Below are 14,043 nucleotides of genomic sequence, written 5' to 3' on the forward strand. Positions count from 1 at the left end.
AATGCCAAACTTTTACCTTCTAGATATTTAGTAGGATTGTTAGAGGATCATTTACTTCGATTGGGCATAAATAACATAATTGCCACTGATGCATCCATGTGCGAAGAGAAAGCGGGAGTGGGCATATTTTCAGAGGCTTTATCATGGTCGTACTCCTTGCGCCTCCCAGATTATACTCCCATATTCGAAGCCGAGCTCCTCGCAGTTATATTAGCCCTTCGAAAACTACCAGAAAATGAGTCATCAGTTGTTATAGTTACTGATTCGCTGACAGTATGTACATCTTTATCTTCTACTGCTTCTGAGTCTCCCGTTCTGAAGGCATTCACTTCCTTAATCCCAAAAAATTTGAGTACCGTGCGATTGATATGGGTTCCAGGCAGGGCTGGGCAGAGATACTCAGAAAAGTATTCCGGAATACAGATATCGAAATACATGAACTGGAAGCCTAAAATACAGATACTGAGATACATTTGCCTTTAACGTAACGGGATATTTCGGTGATACTTTTGCAATAAGACGAAAAAAAATTATTCCGGAATACAGTTACAGCGATACAGATACTGAAATACTTTTTTTTCAAGGATGCTCATACTACGCAAAGACATTTATCAGTGTAGCATAATGTAATTAAAGTTGCAGCGCATTGAAACTTTCAGTTCATTTATTTATTACAGTACCTTCAGCGCCATTAAGACATTGCAGGGGGGGGGTACAAAGTACATAATTAGTAATAATGACATAATTACAAGTATCAATTGCAATAAAATGCACTATTTCACAGCAACAGTAACAAGCATTGGACGCCGAAATTGATATACTTTGTGACAACAAAATGGGCTATGCTAGAAATAGCTCAGTTTAATCAAGGTGGACGATTGGTTTAAGCAAATCACTCGAATCACTAATGAACACCAGTAAATTGAGAAAAAGCATATATTTATTTTGCGCGTAAGATCTGCTTTGCTTAGAAGGTTGCTGTGTGAGCATCTCAAATAGGCTGTCTTCTAAACAGCGTCGGTTCAGCCTCAGCACAAGACTCACGAAAGAAAAAGTCTGTCTACCGCTGAAGGCGAGCACAAATTCGTGTTATAGTGAATAAATACCGCCTTCATAGCCGGATTGCCCTGCAGCGTGGCAATATCTCTTCTCGGGTCATCTAGATACCGAAACACTTCCGCCCTCACTTGGGTTGTTCTGACTGTTCAGAATCCGAAGTCGGTACCCATCTTCGCAATCCTCAGCCGTCTGACCCTGTCGGCTTCAATGAAGCTGTCACCACCACCGACGCTACCAGCACCCATTTCAGAAAGCCGCAACAGGCGAAGTCGGCTCCGGCGGTGGGGGAGCCTGCTACCACCAAAGACCGTTTCATGCATGTAATCAATTAGGAACGCACCCTGACATTGGAGAGGTTGCTGAAAGCGCGTCAGATAGCCATATTCTAGTCACTTGCGCCGCGACTACGGGAACTGCTTTTGGAAGTGTCGCCGCTTTGAAAACTGAACGCACGCGAAGCATAGCAAAGCCTGTCCCGCGCGGGGGGTCGCGAAGTAATGGCTTGCCACCCGAAAAAAATTAGGCGTGCTGCACTGACCTTGAGAGACAGCGACTTTCGTCGGCAGAGGCCGACAACACTGGCCCAGCGATTCTGCCGTCTGCGGCGTCGCGCGCTTTACCACATGGACCATTCTGTGCTTGAAGGGAAACCATCGCCGCACAAGCAAAGCCGCGCCGCCGGTCGCCGACAGATAGGGATCTGTCGGCGACCGGCGGCGCGGCTTTGCTTGTCTTGGCACAAAAAAGAAAAAGAACGTCATTCCCCCATTGGAAACACGCCTCAACTCATTTCCGACACAAAAAAACAATGTAACGAGATACCCGTGTCCTGCATAGTATCGCGATACAGGCGATACATCGTAAATGTATTTCACTACTGAGATACAAATACATTTTTCAAATGTATCTCGATGCAGAAATATAGATACTCAAAAGTATCTCTGAAATACTAACGCGATACTGCCCAGCCCTGGTTCCAGGTCACTGTGGCATACTAATAAACGAGATGGCAGATACTCTCGCGCGGTGGTCTCTGGGTGGTCCTATTTTGTCCATTGTACCTGACACAGTTTTTATTACTGATTCGAGATTTCGGAAGTATTCTTTAATTCAAGATGCCAAGAGTATGAAATTACCAGTTCCCGAATATGGCCATCTGTCATTCGGCTGGAATAATAAATGGTGTCCCACTCGAAGACTGGAAGTGGCTATTACGAAATTGTGATGCCGGATTCCCCCCCTTAATTTTTATTTATACAGGTCTGGTCTGGTGCCATCTCCTATGTGCTATTTTTGTCAGGAATATGAAAACATTGATAATTTCTTGCTTACCTGCCGTCGATTCAATAGCCATAGAAAAAAGCATTTCGAAATGTTATTCAGGAACTTAAGAATCATTCTGAATTCTCAAAATATTCTTTCTCTTGGGGCGTCTTCTCTTGGCTTCAGCAACAGGAACGTCTGCTTTTCCCGGTGAGACACGAAGAATTCCTTGTTAATTTATCCCTGAACAAAATTCGGTACTCCAGACTTCCTTTCATTCATTTGTACATTGTTTCTCATATTGTTGTATTATTCTGTTCCTTATTCCATATCGACAACTCATTCTTAAAATTTCGTTTATTCTCTCGGCAATTGATTCATTACTCATTCTTTATTTAAAAAAGAAAAGAAATTAACCGCCGGTTTCATGGCCGATCCCCCGTAGTGGGTAAGAGCCAACAGTAGGGAGCAAGCAAGCAAACAAACAGGTTAAACAGCGCTAGCCAGTGAGTGTTAGATATGGCTTTAAAAGCTTGTGTTTTTCCATTAGGAAAAGCTCCTGAATTTCTTGTATCATTGCGCATCTTCTTGCGCTTCCCGAAACGTAGTTTCCAATGCTGTGCAACATATCTTCCAGGGTTCTCAGTAGGCATGCAGCAGCACTTGCAGCAAGATTTGCTGAGCGGCATATGCACCTAGCCAAAGTGCCTGCATGCGCGCGCGCCAAGAAATAGTACCTATATTCATTGTCTAATTCGAAAAGTTACCTACTCGGCGACAACTTATCTTGGCATTGGAGCGAAGGCTACGGAGGCGGGGCATCCGCACATTTGTGTTACTACGCAAGTAGTTCGGCATCTTGCAGCCGATTTCAGTTCCAGTTTCGCTTGCTCGCATCGCTAGAGCGTTTAGCACCACGTCTACATGCAGAATGGGAACACCAGTGTGCGTAGACGCATCTACCTACTGTACTGTATATTGTCACAGGGTTGTTACGTTGACGAAGGCAGCAGTGGGTGTGTCGAAGATGAAACTCTTTATTTGGCCAAACTTGTGGGCGGGAAAAGAGTCAGCCAGAGCAACACCCTCTAGAAAAATATGAAGGCCTTAGTTATGTTCCCTTTCCACTCGCGCTACGTCAGCAGATGGGGCGAACGCATGAGGCGGCGAGCGAGTTTTTCTATTCGCCACGACACGACGCATCCGCGCGTCCGGATTGCGCTGGTGGGCGTTCATCGCGCGTCTGCCAAAACTCATTCCCCGGCGCGTCTGTACAGAAGTACATCGCTTCGCTGTCCAGTTGGCCGTGTTTTCTTCACTGTGAAAGGCATGTGAAAGCGACGACGCCGAGATGCCGTGCAAATGCTGTGTACCTCGATGCCGCGGTAACTACACGGGGGACACGAAGGTGCACGTCTTCAAGTTCCCGAGAGACCAAGCTCTGAGGAACGCTTGGATTCGTGCTGTGCCACGGGAAAACCTCACGGTCACCGAAAATTCCAGGGTAAGTTCTTGTTTTTTCGTATTTAGGTGTTAGTTAATTCAAATTATATATACGTACGTGTGTAAGTGGCTGATGAGCCGCACGTTTGTATGACAGGTAGCCATCGGTTTGCTGATTGGAGGTAAATTTTTTTTTCTAGGTATGCGAACTTCATTTCATGGACGAGGACATTATTCGAGTCGCGACGCATACAGATCAAGCAACTGGCCGCGTAATGACAGTGCCTCTAGCTCATGTGCGCCTTCGCCCAGACGCTGTACCGTCGAAGTTCCCGAATTGTCCGAGCTACATGTCCAGAAAGACCGCGAGAAGGGAAGATCCTGTCTCCAAGCGCGCGCGCATAGAGAATGCAGCCCTCCAGAAAGCCATCGCTGAATCCAACGAGGCGTTTATCAGAGCACGCGAGGAGGATAAAGTCAACAGTTTGAGCGAACTTGCCAACCACTTGAGGAGCCAAGGGATGAAGTTCTGGGATGTAATCGAAAGAAATGAAAGGCTTCTTCTCATTCACATCGTCGACGATGAAGCGCCGTGGTTGAAATACTCTGTTTGCGTGAAAGGAGACTTGAGCGTTACAGTACACGTCATGAAAACAGCCGTAAAAAAGCTAGGCGCAAATCTCTGCGTTCCCAATATCGCTAACAGTAAAAGGGGTATGGTGGAACTCCTGGAAGGCATCGAGAAGTGGGACGGTGACCTGATGTACAACTCAGTCGCGGAAATTTGCGAGGCGGTTTGTTTACTGCTAGATCAGCTTTGCACGTCCCAAGCAGAAGACGACGCCAACTGTATTCAATTTCTGAAGGAGCAAGTCACCTTGCACCTATCTAAAAAACAGCGCAGGCGCTACTCTGCTGATTTCATGATGTTCTGCTGCATTCTTTTCACTATATCGCCCCATGCGTACGCGTTCATGCGCAGCCATGGAAGCATCACCTTGCCGCATCCTATGACAATCAGATCAGTGTGCTCGTCTTATGGCATGAGTCCTCAACAAGAGCATCAGAGCGAAACATTCCTCAGCTATATGGCAAAAAGAATTTCTGACCTGAAAGATGACCAGCGCTTTGTCACAGTTATGGTAGATGAAATACATATAAAACCATACTTTGACTACAAAGGGGGTAATATTACCGGCGTCGCGCTCAATAGAAATGACGCTGCTAACTCTGCGCTCGTTTTCATGGTGCGCAGCCTGACGTGTAAATTCAAAGAAGTTGCGCACATCGTGCCAGTGCACCGAGTAGAGGCGGAGTTCCTGCAAAACACGCTTAAAGAAGTGGTTTGCGGGCTGGAAAAGATTGGGTACCGGGTTATGTGCGTCGTCAGCGACAACAACTCTGTCAACAGAAAAGCGATGTCCCTCTTCGAATCACCTCCTCGTAACAGAATTGTGTACCAACATCCATCAGACCCTTCAAGGCCGCTGTTCTTCGTTATAGACCCAGTCCACATTCTAAAATGCATACGAAATAACTGGATCAATCAGAAGAATGACCAAGTTTGTTTCTACTTCCCGGAGATCCAAGGAGACACGCCACAATCAGAGCGAATGCAAACAGCGTCATTTGCGACAATCAGGGACCTTCACAGCAAAGAGTGTGACCAGCTGTTGAAATATGGCTATGGACTGTCGAGAAAAGCCCTCTACCCTTCGAATCTTGAAAGGCAGGACGTAAAGCTTGCTTTACAAATCTTCAATGATTACTTACCAGAGGCGTTACGCGCTCTTGGAGCAAAGCACAACCTGTTCTCTTTTGACGCCACTGCTACATTCATCGATATCGTACTGAAGTGGTGGAAAATTGTAAACGTCAAAACTCCATGGAAGGGAGAAAGGCTGAGAGATCAGTTCCAACAACCAGTGCTTTCCATTGATAACGATCCAAAAATTGCCTTCTTGCACATGTTTCTGAAATGGCTGGATGAGTGGAAAAACAAAGGTCTTGACAAGGGTACTCTGACAAAGGAGACTCACGCTGCTCTCGAACACACTACCTATGCGCTTATTGAGCTCGCTAGGTACAGCTTCGAAGAGCTTGGAATGTCGTATGTTCTTTTTGGGAAGATACAGACCGACTGCCTTGAAGATCGGTTTGGAAAGTATAGGCAATTGGCAGGTGCTCAATATCACATCTCCATCAGGCAGATATATGAAGTGGAAAACAAGCTGCGCCTGCAAAGTACCTTGCCTACAGTTTCCACTGACCAGCACTGGGAATATGTCCGAAAGCAAGTCGAGGCTTTGCTTCCCAGCAGCAACGTTGTTGTGACCAGCCAGGCTCTTACGAAGATGCAGGACGTCCTCCCAGTCCTCGTCTACGTTGCAGGTTATGCAGTTTACGCCGCCCTTAAAAAGTTGAATTGCGCGCAATGCAGGGACTCGTTGACCGTGGAGAAGGAGATCACAGTCTCTGCCACAAACGAACATTATGGTCTCGTGAAGCACCTGGACCGAGGAGGTTTAGTTTATCCATCAATGTTTGCACTTAACGCAGTTGCTCACAACTACGTTGTGGTAGAGCAGCTCGCTACAGAGACAGCGCTGCTTATGATGCCTGAACAACGCCAGGTCGTCACGAAACTGACGCTACAATTGCTGGCTAGTGAAGAGCAGTCCGACTTCGATACGTGCGAGAATGGCCACACGATTGAACTAGTGCTTAAACACATCCTGCGGTGCAGCACCAACATTCTGCTAAAGAACTTTTGTAGGAAGCTGAACGACAAAATTCTCGACGCTGCCGATAAATCAAAAAAAAGGAAAGCCACAACTCTCGAGGCCAAATAACTGCATGTATTGCTTCTAATATAGAGCAAGTACAAAAAGAAACTGAGCTTCGTAAATAAATGTTTTCGTGCTACTGTATTCTTGTCCTCTAATTTCTTTTAAATGCATGCATGATTGTTCTTGCAGAAAAAAAAGCTTCCGCGCAGTGCACCTGCGAGACCACCTCTCTTGAGCAGCGCTCCTTAATTTTTTCCGATCCGCCCCATCGTGTGACGTCACGCGGAGAGAGCTAAGGCCTTCATATTTTTCTAGAGGGTGTTGGCCAGAGCGTCGTCTGTAATAATAATAATATCTGGGGTTTAACGTCCCAAAACCACGATTTGATTATGAGAGACGCCGTAGTGGAGGGCTCCGGAAATTTCGACCGCCTGGGGTTCTTTAACGTGCACCTAAATCTAAGTACACGGGCCTCAAACATTTTCGCCTCCATCGAAAATGCAGCCGCCGCGGCCGGGATTCGATCCCGCGACCTTCGGGTCAGCAGCCGAGCGCCATAACCACTAGACCACCGTGGCGGGGCAGAGCGTCGTCTGTCAATAATTTTGACAGGGGTGAAGCGTGTCGGCTTTTATACATGTTCTAGCGAATGTTCCAGCGTTATCGCTGGTGGCCACGTAATCTCTCGACTATTCGCATACCGCGCGCAATCTTAACGGAAAGATCTAGAACAATCGTGACGCTTCTGGAACATCGCATCGCGGTCTGCGCGGAAGATTCCAAACAGTCTTTGCGGATGAAGCCCGAAGACAACAAAATAAGACACATGGGAATATGATGAACGCCACCAAGCGCACACCGCAGCCTGAATACGGTGTTTGCTCGTTTGTAACGCGATCACGATTGTAACGCGAGGGGCGACTTAGTAGCAAAAATTTGGAGAAAGAGCTCGCATTTTATTCGAATAAATACGAAATGCAAGTACCATAATGCCGCTGTTGTAACCGGCAATACAAGGGACCGCCCTGCAAGGGACGCTCATCAGCGTACCTGCCATACGCTGTCCGCGTTCCACAGGAATGCGGGAAATCTCCTGGTACGCTGCGAGCAACGCGCATCGGCGGGCCTGCGATACGCAGTCGGCGTCTAGCGCGTACACGGACCGTTATAAAAGAAGCGTGTCGGGAGCGTTGGGGGGACTCACTGGCCTTCGCTCGCCCTCTCGTCTCGCTCTGGGCCCTTATGATGTAAAGACGCGTCTCTACGCCTTGGTTGTTAAACCTCCTGTAAATATGTAAATAGACAGGTTTTCTTGTACGTGTGAAGCGTCCCAAGAGTTCTTCTTCTCCGGTGCCTGGGTGTTAGCCTCAACCCCTCCTCGGTCACATCAACGCTGAATTGGGTTTAGATTTAAGGAGAGCATCACGCTAAATTAAAAAGAGACTGACGCAGAATATTTTATCAAGCTTCGCTGGTCACACACCTTCACAGAGCGTAGTTTCTCGGCCGTAGGTATCTCATTGCGCATGAAGTAGCTGTGCACTTTGCGCCGCAATGCTGCCAACGCAAACGTGTAATAGCGCAGCAGCCGCGTCTTGCCGGTGATGCGCTTCTCAGTTTGGCCCGAGAAATTCAATTTCTTGCGCTTCGGGGAGGCAAGAGGGGCCCGCAGAGCTTCAGCCTTGATACGCTTAACTGTTCGCTCACTCATTCCGGTAAGCTCGGCGGCAGTCCGGCACACTGCATTTGCAGACAAGTCACGCTGACGGCGCCTCACTCCAGCGATGACATTGCAGATAACTTGCGTGGTCTGGTGTGATAAGCCACTTTCTGTCACATTTAGAGTACAGCTTCTTCGGAGAACGAAACGGCGAGTTTGCGGCCGCACACGGTTCAGGCCAACGGTTCAGGCGGCATCGCGGACGCCATGTTTACTGAGACTCTGAGAGAGCAGGCGTGAGGAAAACGTGGTGCTGTCCAAAAAATAAAGACAGAAACAAACTTTAAGTTTACAATAACATTTTTTCAGGAATGGATCCCCATACTCGTTCTCTTTTTATAATGAAGAAATCTTTATTTATTTGAGCTAGGTAACTTTTCGAATTAGAAAATAAATATAGGTACTATATCTTGGCGCGCGCGCATGCAGGCACTTTGGCTCTGTAGCTTCCACATTGGTGCCAAGAAAAGTTGTCGCCGAGTATAATAACGACCAGCTGTTTATTGACTTTCATCGGGCGGGTCGTTACGGAGTTATGCCTTCCCACCATAACGCTCGTGTTATCAGATGCAAGGCGTATGATATTTTTTTAGTGGAATATCTCTCTTTTCGAAGCACCTTTTGAGGGCTGAGAACACACTTTCAGCAGGGTGATTCCACGAGAGATCGAACATGCCTGTCCCGTCGATATTTTTGTTTTGCCTGGGTTTTTTATATGATATGTGGGCACATTCAACGTGCACGGAACGGAAAATTTTATTTCCAAGAAACGCTCCCAGCGCGCCAAAAAAATATTCTAAGGTGGCGGCGCGGGCCTCCTGTTTTTGCTCGCTGCAATGTTTTCGGATTTCACGGCCGCATTTAACGCGAACTATAAATGACGTGTCGAAAATTTTTTTGCTGGTTTTAATACGCATTACTGTGAATTACATCCATGCTTTTTTATGCCGTCCTCAAAAAGAAGAAAATGTGAAAAAATGGCAAACACGGCCGAAATCAAAAAAGGGCCCTAAGTTTGAGGCGCCTTGGCGCCTTTGCCATTTCAAACAGAAACTTAAAAAGAGTGTCAACTATAGAAAAGAGCCTTTGCAACATTTATACGGAAGATCAATTTCCTACGGGCAGCGCAAAAAAAGAAAAAAATCGTTAAAGAAGCACGTTTCTTCAAAAAAGTACATTTTCAAGAAATAAAATTAAAAAAAACTCCGGTCTCAATTTTGACGACATTTTTTCATCGAAGAGCGCTTATGTCAGTGAACACACGGTTTTAATATCGTATGTCCTCATTTGCTTTGTTTACGAGATATAACTGGCCAAAATGACCCTTGCTGTGTGTGCTCACTTCAGTGCGACTGATGGTTGTTATTAGCTTGCATTGTGCGTAAATCTCAGTTTTAATTATTCTGCTGCAGTAAAACCTTGCTCTGGTGGCTTTTCGTCAAGAAAATTGTGTTCTCAGATTTTATTTGTGTCTAGCGTGTGCAAAAGCGCGCTGCTGCCGCCCTCTAAATGGCTAACGTGTAAACAGTTTGCAGCCTACAACCTCGCCTACGATCATCAGAGGAAAGATGGGCGCGCCTGTTCAAGATACCAATCGCTTCTTCTTCCTGAAGAAATGCCTGGTCTACCTCATCGCCGGTTAGATGTAGACAGGTTTTCCTTGAGGAGCGTAAAGCAACGCAAGCAGACTACGCAGGTGTCGCGAAGATCCTCAGCCTGTGACAGTAGCTTCTGGAGGTAGGCAACAACAAAAAGAGCAAAGAAAAACAATTTGCGCAACGAAAATGTTTTCCTCAGGAATCTTCTTTTTGTGAACGCGTAAATAATCGGCACAGAATAATCGGACGTAGCCATGGGCAGCGCGCATCGCGTGTAGTGAACAGCTTGTGTAGTGAACATCGCGTGTAGTGAACAGAAACGTTTATACTGAACGGCGCCGCGCAAATTATTTCACATCTTCGCAGCTGTCATGAGTGCGTTTCCAGAACTGCTCACGGTTCAACATTTTATGACTAAGGGTGTCTGAGCGCTTTGGGCTGTAATAAATAATTTGTAGGCCACACTCATTGTCAAAACTAAGGGTAATGTCCATCTGGCGCCACCAATGACCTCTGCTGTCCTCGACGTGAAAAAGCACTTTAGTAAAGTGGCAACAAAACATCATCAATTGGGTAGCTTCGGCCAATCATGGCTTAATCATGCTGTACCGCACGTTTTCTGGCTGTTGAAACGCTGAGGTAAAGGTCGAGATGATACAGGAAGACGTTATCTGCGACACCGAAAACATGTGATAGCGGGAAGTGAAATAAACGGCTCGGAAATGATAGAGCTAATTTTTTACAAATGTTGTTTAGGCACAGTGTGCGTCGAATGGGGAAGATGGTTAGAGCGTACAATGCATGTAATGGAAGGGAAGCAAGCAGGCAGTGAGAAAACAACTGCATAACAGCGCGCCTGCTGATTGTGGCATTTAGTTGCAGATTAAGTTGGCCTTCGCTGCATACAGATGCTTTATTCGGTGTGCAAAGAGAGTTTTGACAAAGTGACCTAAACCATGTGCTCGCGGTGTCTCGCGTGCTTCTGATTAGCGAATACCGGCGGGGTAAGTTGAGGTTATAAGCTGCAAACTGCGTACGCGTTAGCCCTTTAGAGAGCGACAGCAGCCCACCTACGCACACGCTAGACACAAATAAAGTTTGAGAATACATTTTTCTTGATGACAACACACCAGAGCAAAGTTTTACTGCAGGAGAATAATTAAAACTAGATTTACGTGCAATGCAAGCTGATGACAGCTATCAATCGCACTGAAGTGAGCACACACAGAAAGGGTCATTTTGGCCCGTTAAATCTCGTGAACAAAGCAAATGAGGACATACATAATGACACGGTGTTTTCACTGACATAAGCGCTCTTCGACAAAAAAATGTCGTCAAAATTGAGGCCTGTTTTTTTTGAAAATGTACTTTTTTGAAAAAAACTCGCTTCTTTAACTATTTTCTTCTTATTTTGCGCTGACTGTGGGAAAACGATCTTCCGCATAAATGTTGCAAAGGTTCCTTGAAATACTTGACACTGTTTTGAAGTTTCTGTGTGAAATAGGAAAGGCGCCAAGGCGCATCAAACTCAGCAAACTTTGTCGATTTGTATCGGGTTTGCCTTTTTTCTCACATTTTTTTTCCTTTTGAGGACGGCATAAAAAAGCATGGATGTAGTTCACAGTAATGCGTATTAAAACCAACAAAAACATTTTCGACACATCATTTATAGTTCGCAGTAAATTCGGCCGTGAAATCCGAAAACATTGCAGCGAGCAAAAACAGGAGGCCCGCGCCGCCACCTTCAAATATTTTTTTGGCGCGCTGGGAGCGTTTCTTGGAAACAAAATTTTCAGTTCCGTGCACTTTGAATGTGCCCATATAGCATATAAAAAACCCAGGCAAAACAAAAATTGCGACCGGACAGGCATGTTCGATCTCTCGTGGAATCACCCAGCAGTCCCGCCGGCGCCATTAACTTGAACAAGTTCCAACAAATCTGTCTTCACTTTTCCCGGAGTCTGTGTCTCGGTACAATATGTAGACAAAAGTTGTTTCTCGCTGCAGATATCGGTGGTTTCATCAATTCAAATAAAACATTCCGTTTCTCCCAGCACTTGAGCTAACTCCTCAGTCTCAACAAGTGCCAGAATGTTCTTCACAATGTTAGTACATTTTTTTCGGCTCAGTGTCACTTGATTCTATCACCTTGAATTTAGAAATTTCTTTTAAACAATGTGATCAACCACTTTGAAAGCGATATTATGTGCAGCGAAGAACGCTGTCAGCTTGATCTCCGCCGTCTTTACCGTGATCTCCGCCGTCTTGCCACGCCCACTTCTTGTTTTATTTTATGTTTTTTGGGGTTTGACCAGCAAGGGCGGTTATCAACGCTCGAGGCTGTCCGCGAAGCAGTGTTCGAGAAGCTTCTCGATTGTAGTAGATCGTTTTGTTAAGATTTCGCGCCGCACGCGAACGTTCCAGCTTTATCGAGAGATAACGCCGCCACCAGCGATATCGCTGGAAAGTTCGATAGCGCCTGTATAAACGCTGACGCACTTGACCGCTCGTCAGTTGATCGACGGTCGACGCTCTGTTCGACGCATCAGTGTATTGCTGTAGTTTGACTTTCAGTTTCCCGGCCACAAGTTCGGCCAAATAAACAGTTTCATCTCGGACGTGCTGACTGCTGTCTTCGTCGACGTCACGACCACGTGACAATATGTAGACAAAAGTTGTTTCTCGCTGCAGATATCGGTGGTTTCATCAATTCAAATAAAACATTCCGTTTCTCCCAGCGCTTGAGCTAACTCCTCAGTCTCAACAAGTGCCAGAATGTTCTTCACAATGTTAGTACATTTTTTTCGGCTCAGTGTCACTTGATTTATCACCTTGAATTTAGAAATCTCTTTATACAAGGTGATCAACCACTTTGAAAGCGATATTATGTGTAGCGAAGAACGCTGTCAGCTTGATCTCCGCCGTCTTTACCGGGTAATTTTCAGCGTGGGCTTTCTCAAAAAATCAACGCCCAAGCACTCCGTACACATGGTTAACCAGCGAAGCTGAGGAGTGCGGCCCCGGTGTTAAGCAGTGGGTTAATCCCGACGTTGTGTTGAAGCCTTTCTCAATTATTGGTATGGTCTGAACGGCCAAATCCGCCGGTCTTTGAGGATGACCTCAGAGAGCTTCTTGACGTATATCGCAGACTCCTCAGGATCATTGTTTCAATGTCCGACGCGCTCGAGGCACGCCATCTCCTGCACGAACCAGCGTTGCGTGTCGTCGCCGTGTACCTTGATGCGTTCGAGCAACTCACTTGAGCGGTCCCAATGAACTTCGGGGGCAGACAAAGTTGGAAATGCCTTTGGCTTGCCGAGTTGCGTTGTTGTTGCGAACACCTCCTTTTTGCGTTCCTGCCAGCAAAGGACCGTGTTTGGGCGGACGCGGGGCCACCAGTCGTTCCTAGACGACGTTGAGCCTGGGGAAATGTGAAGGCATCGGTGGGTAAACGTAGCCGTTAGCGGGGCTTAAATTTCGCATACTGCCTTTGATTAGCGGTTCCTTGCATGTCCCACAGACCCGAAACTGACCGACGTCGGGAGCAGCTGGGGAACCACCACGTCAGTATCTCCATGGCATTGTTTCGTTGTTGTTGAGACCAGATCCCGTCGATCTTAGCCAGGTTGTTGTCGAACCACAGGCGGTCGCAGACGTCGCAGCCGCAGCCGAAGTGCCACCCGAGAAACTCCCGCCGAAAGCGGGGGTCTGGAGTGGCGATTATTGCGCAAGAGTGAAGTCGTGCCCACCAAAAGATGGCGGCTGCGCCCGCCATATTGGTAGGGGCAAGGAAACCATCGGCGTTTGGCGAGGGTAAGCGACCGTTTGCCTCGCACGCCAGAGGAGTTTATTATGGCAACTTTTACGGGTCAGATACTGCTCCAAGTGTGTCTTTGTGTTATTAGTTTTCGTAAATAAGCCTCAAAGTCGTGGCAAATTTTATTAGAGGTCAATCGCCAATACTCCTCTCGACGGGTTACTTTTCCCGGCAACAACGATCTTTTATTTTATAATTAAGGTAATATTTACTCTAACAGGTCAAAGCCATTTGATCTCTAAGTAGACACCACCAGAAAATAGCATGTTTCCCAGCTCTTTGGTGGGCAAAAGCTGGCTTCACTTTGGCTGGCAAGGCGTTGCGAGAGCTTCCACTCCAGAATTTTTTTTAAAC

At 46.5% G+C, this 14,043-nt stretch overlaps 2 protein-coding genes across 2 annotated transcripts in view; one reads left to right on the plus strand and one right to left on the minus strand.

The window, feature by feature from the left end:
- LOC119397087 (uncharacterized) overlaps positions 1–14,043 on the minus strand; it is a 279,847-nt gene that overhangs the window by 257,043 nt on the left and 8,761 nt on the right. The gene's annotated exons all lie outside the window — the stretch shown is intronic.
- LOC119395552 (uncharacterized) lies at positions 3,674–6,678 on the plus strand. The gene is made up of 2 exons (XM_037662529.1): positions 3,674–3,826; positions 3,966–6,678. Exons 1-2 carry the CDS (start codon positions 3,674–3,676, stop codon positions 6,615–6,617), a joined length of 2,805 nt encoding a protein of 934 aa, XP_037518457.1. The 3' UTR covers positions 6,618–6,678.

Source organism: Rhipicephalus sanguineus, chromosome 6 (assembly GCF_013339695.2).
Source record: "Rhipicephalus sanguineus isolate Rsan-2018 chromosome 6, BIME_Rsan_1.4, whole genome shotgun sequence".
NCBI lineage: Eukaryota > Metazoa > Arthropoda > Arachnida > Ixodida > Ixodidae > Rhipicephalus > Rhipicephalus sanguineus.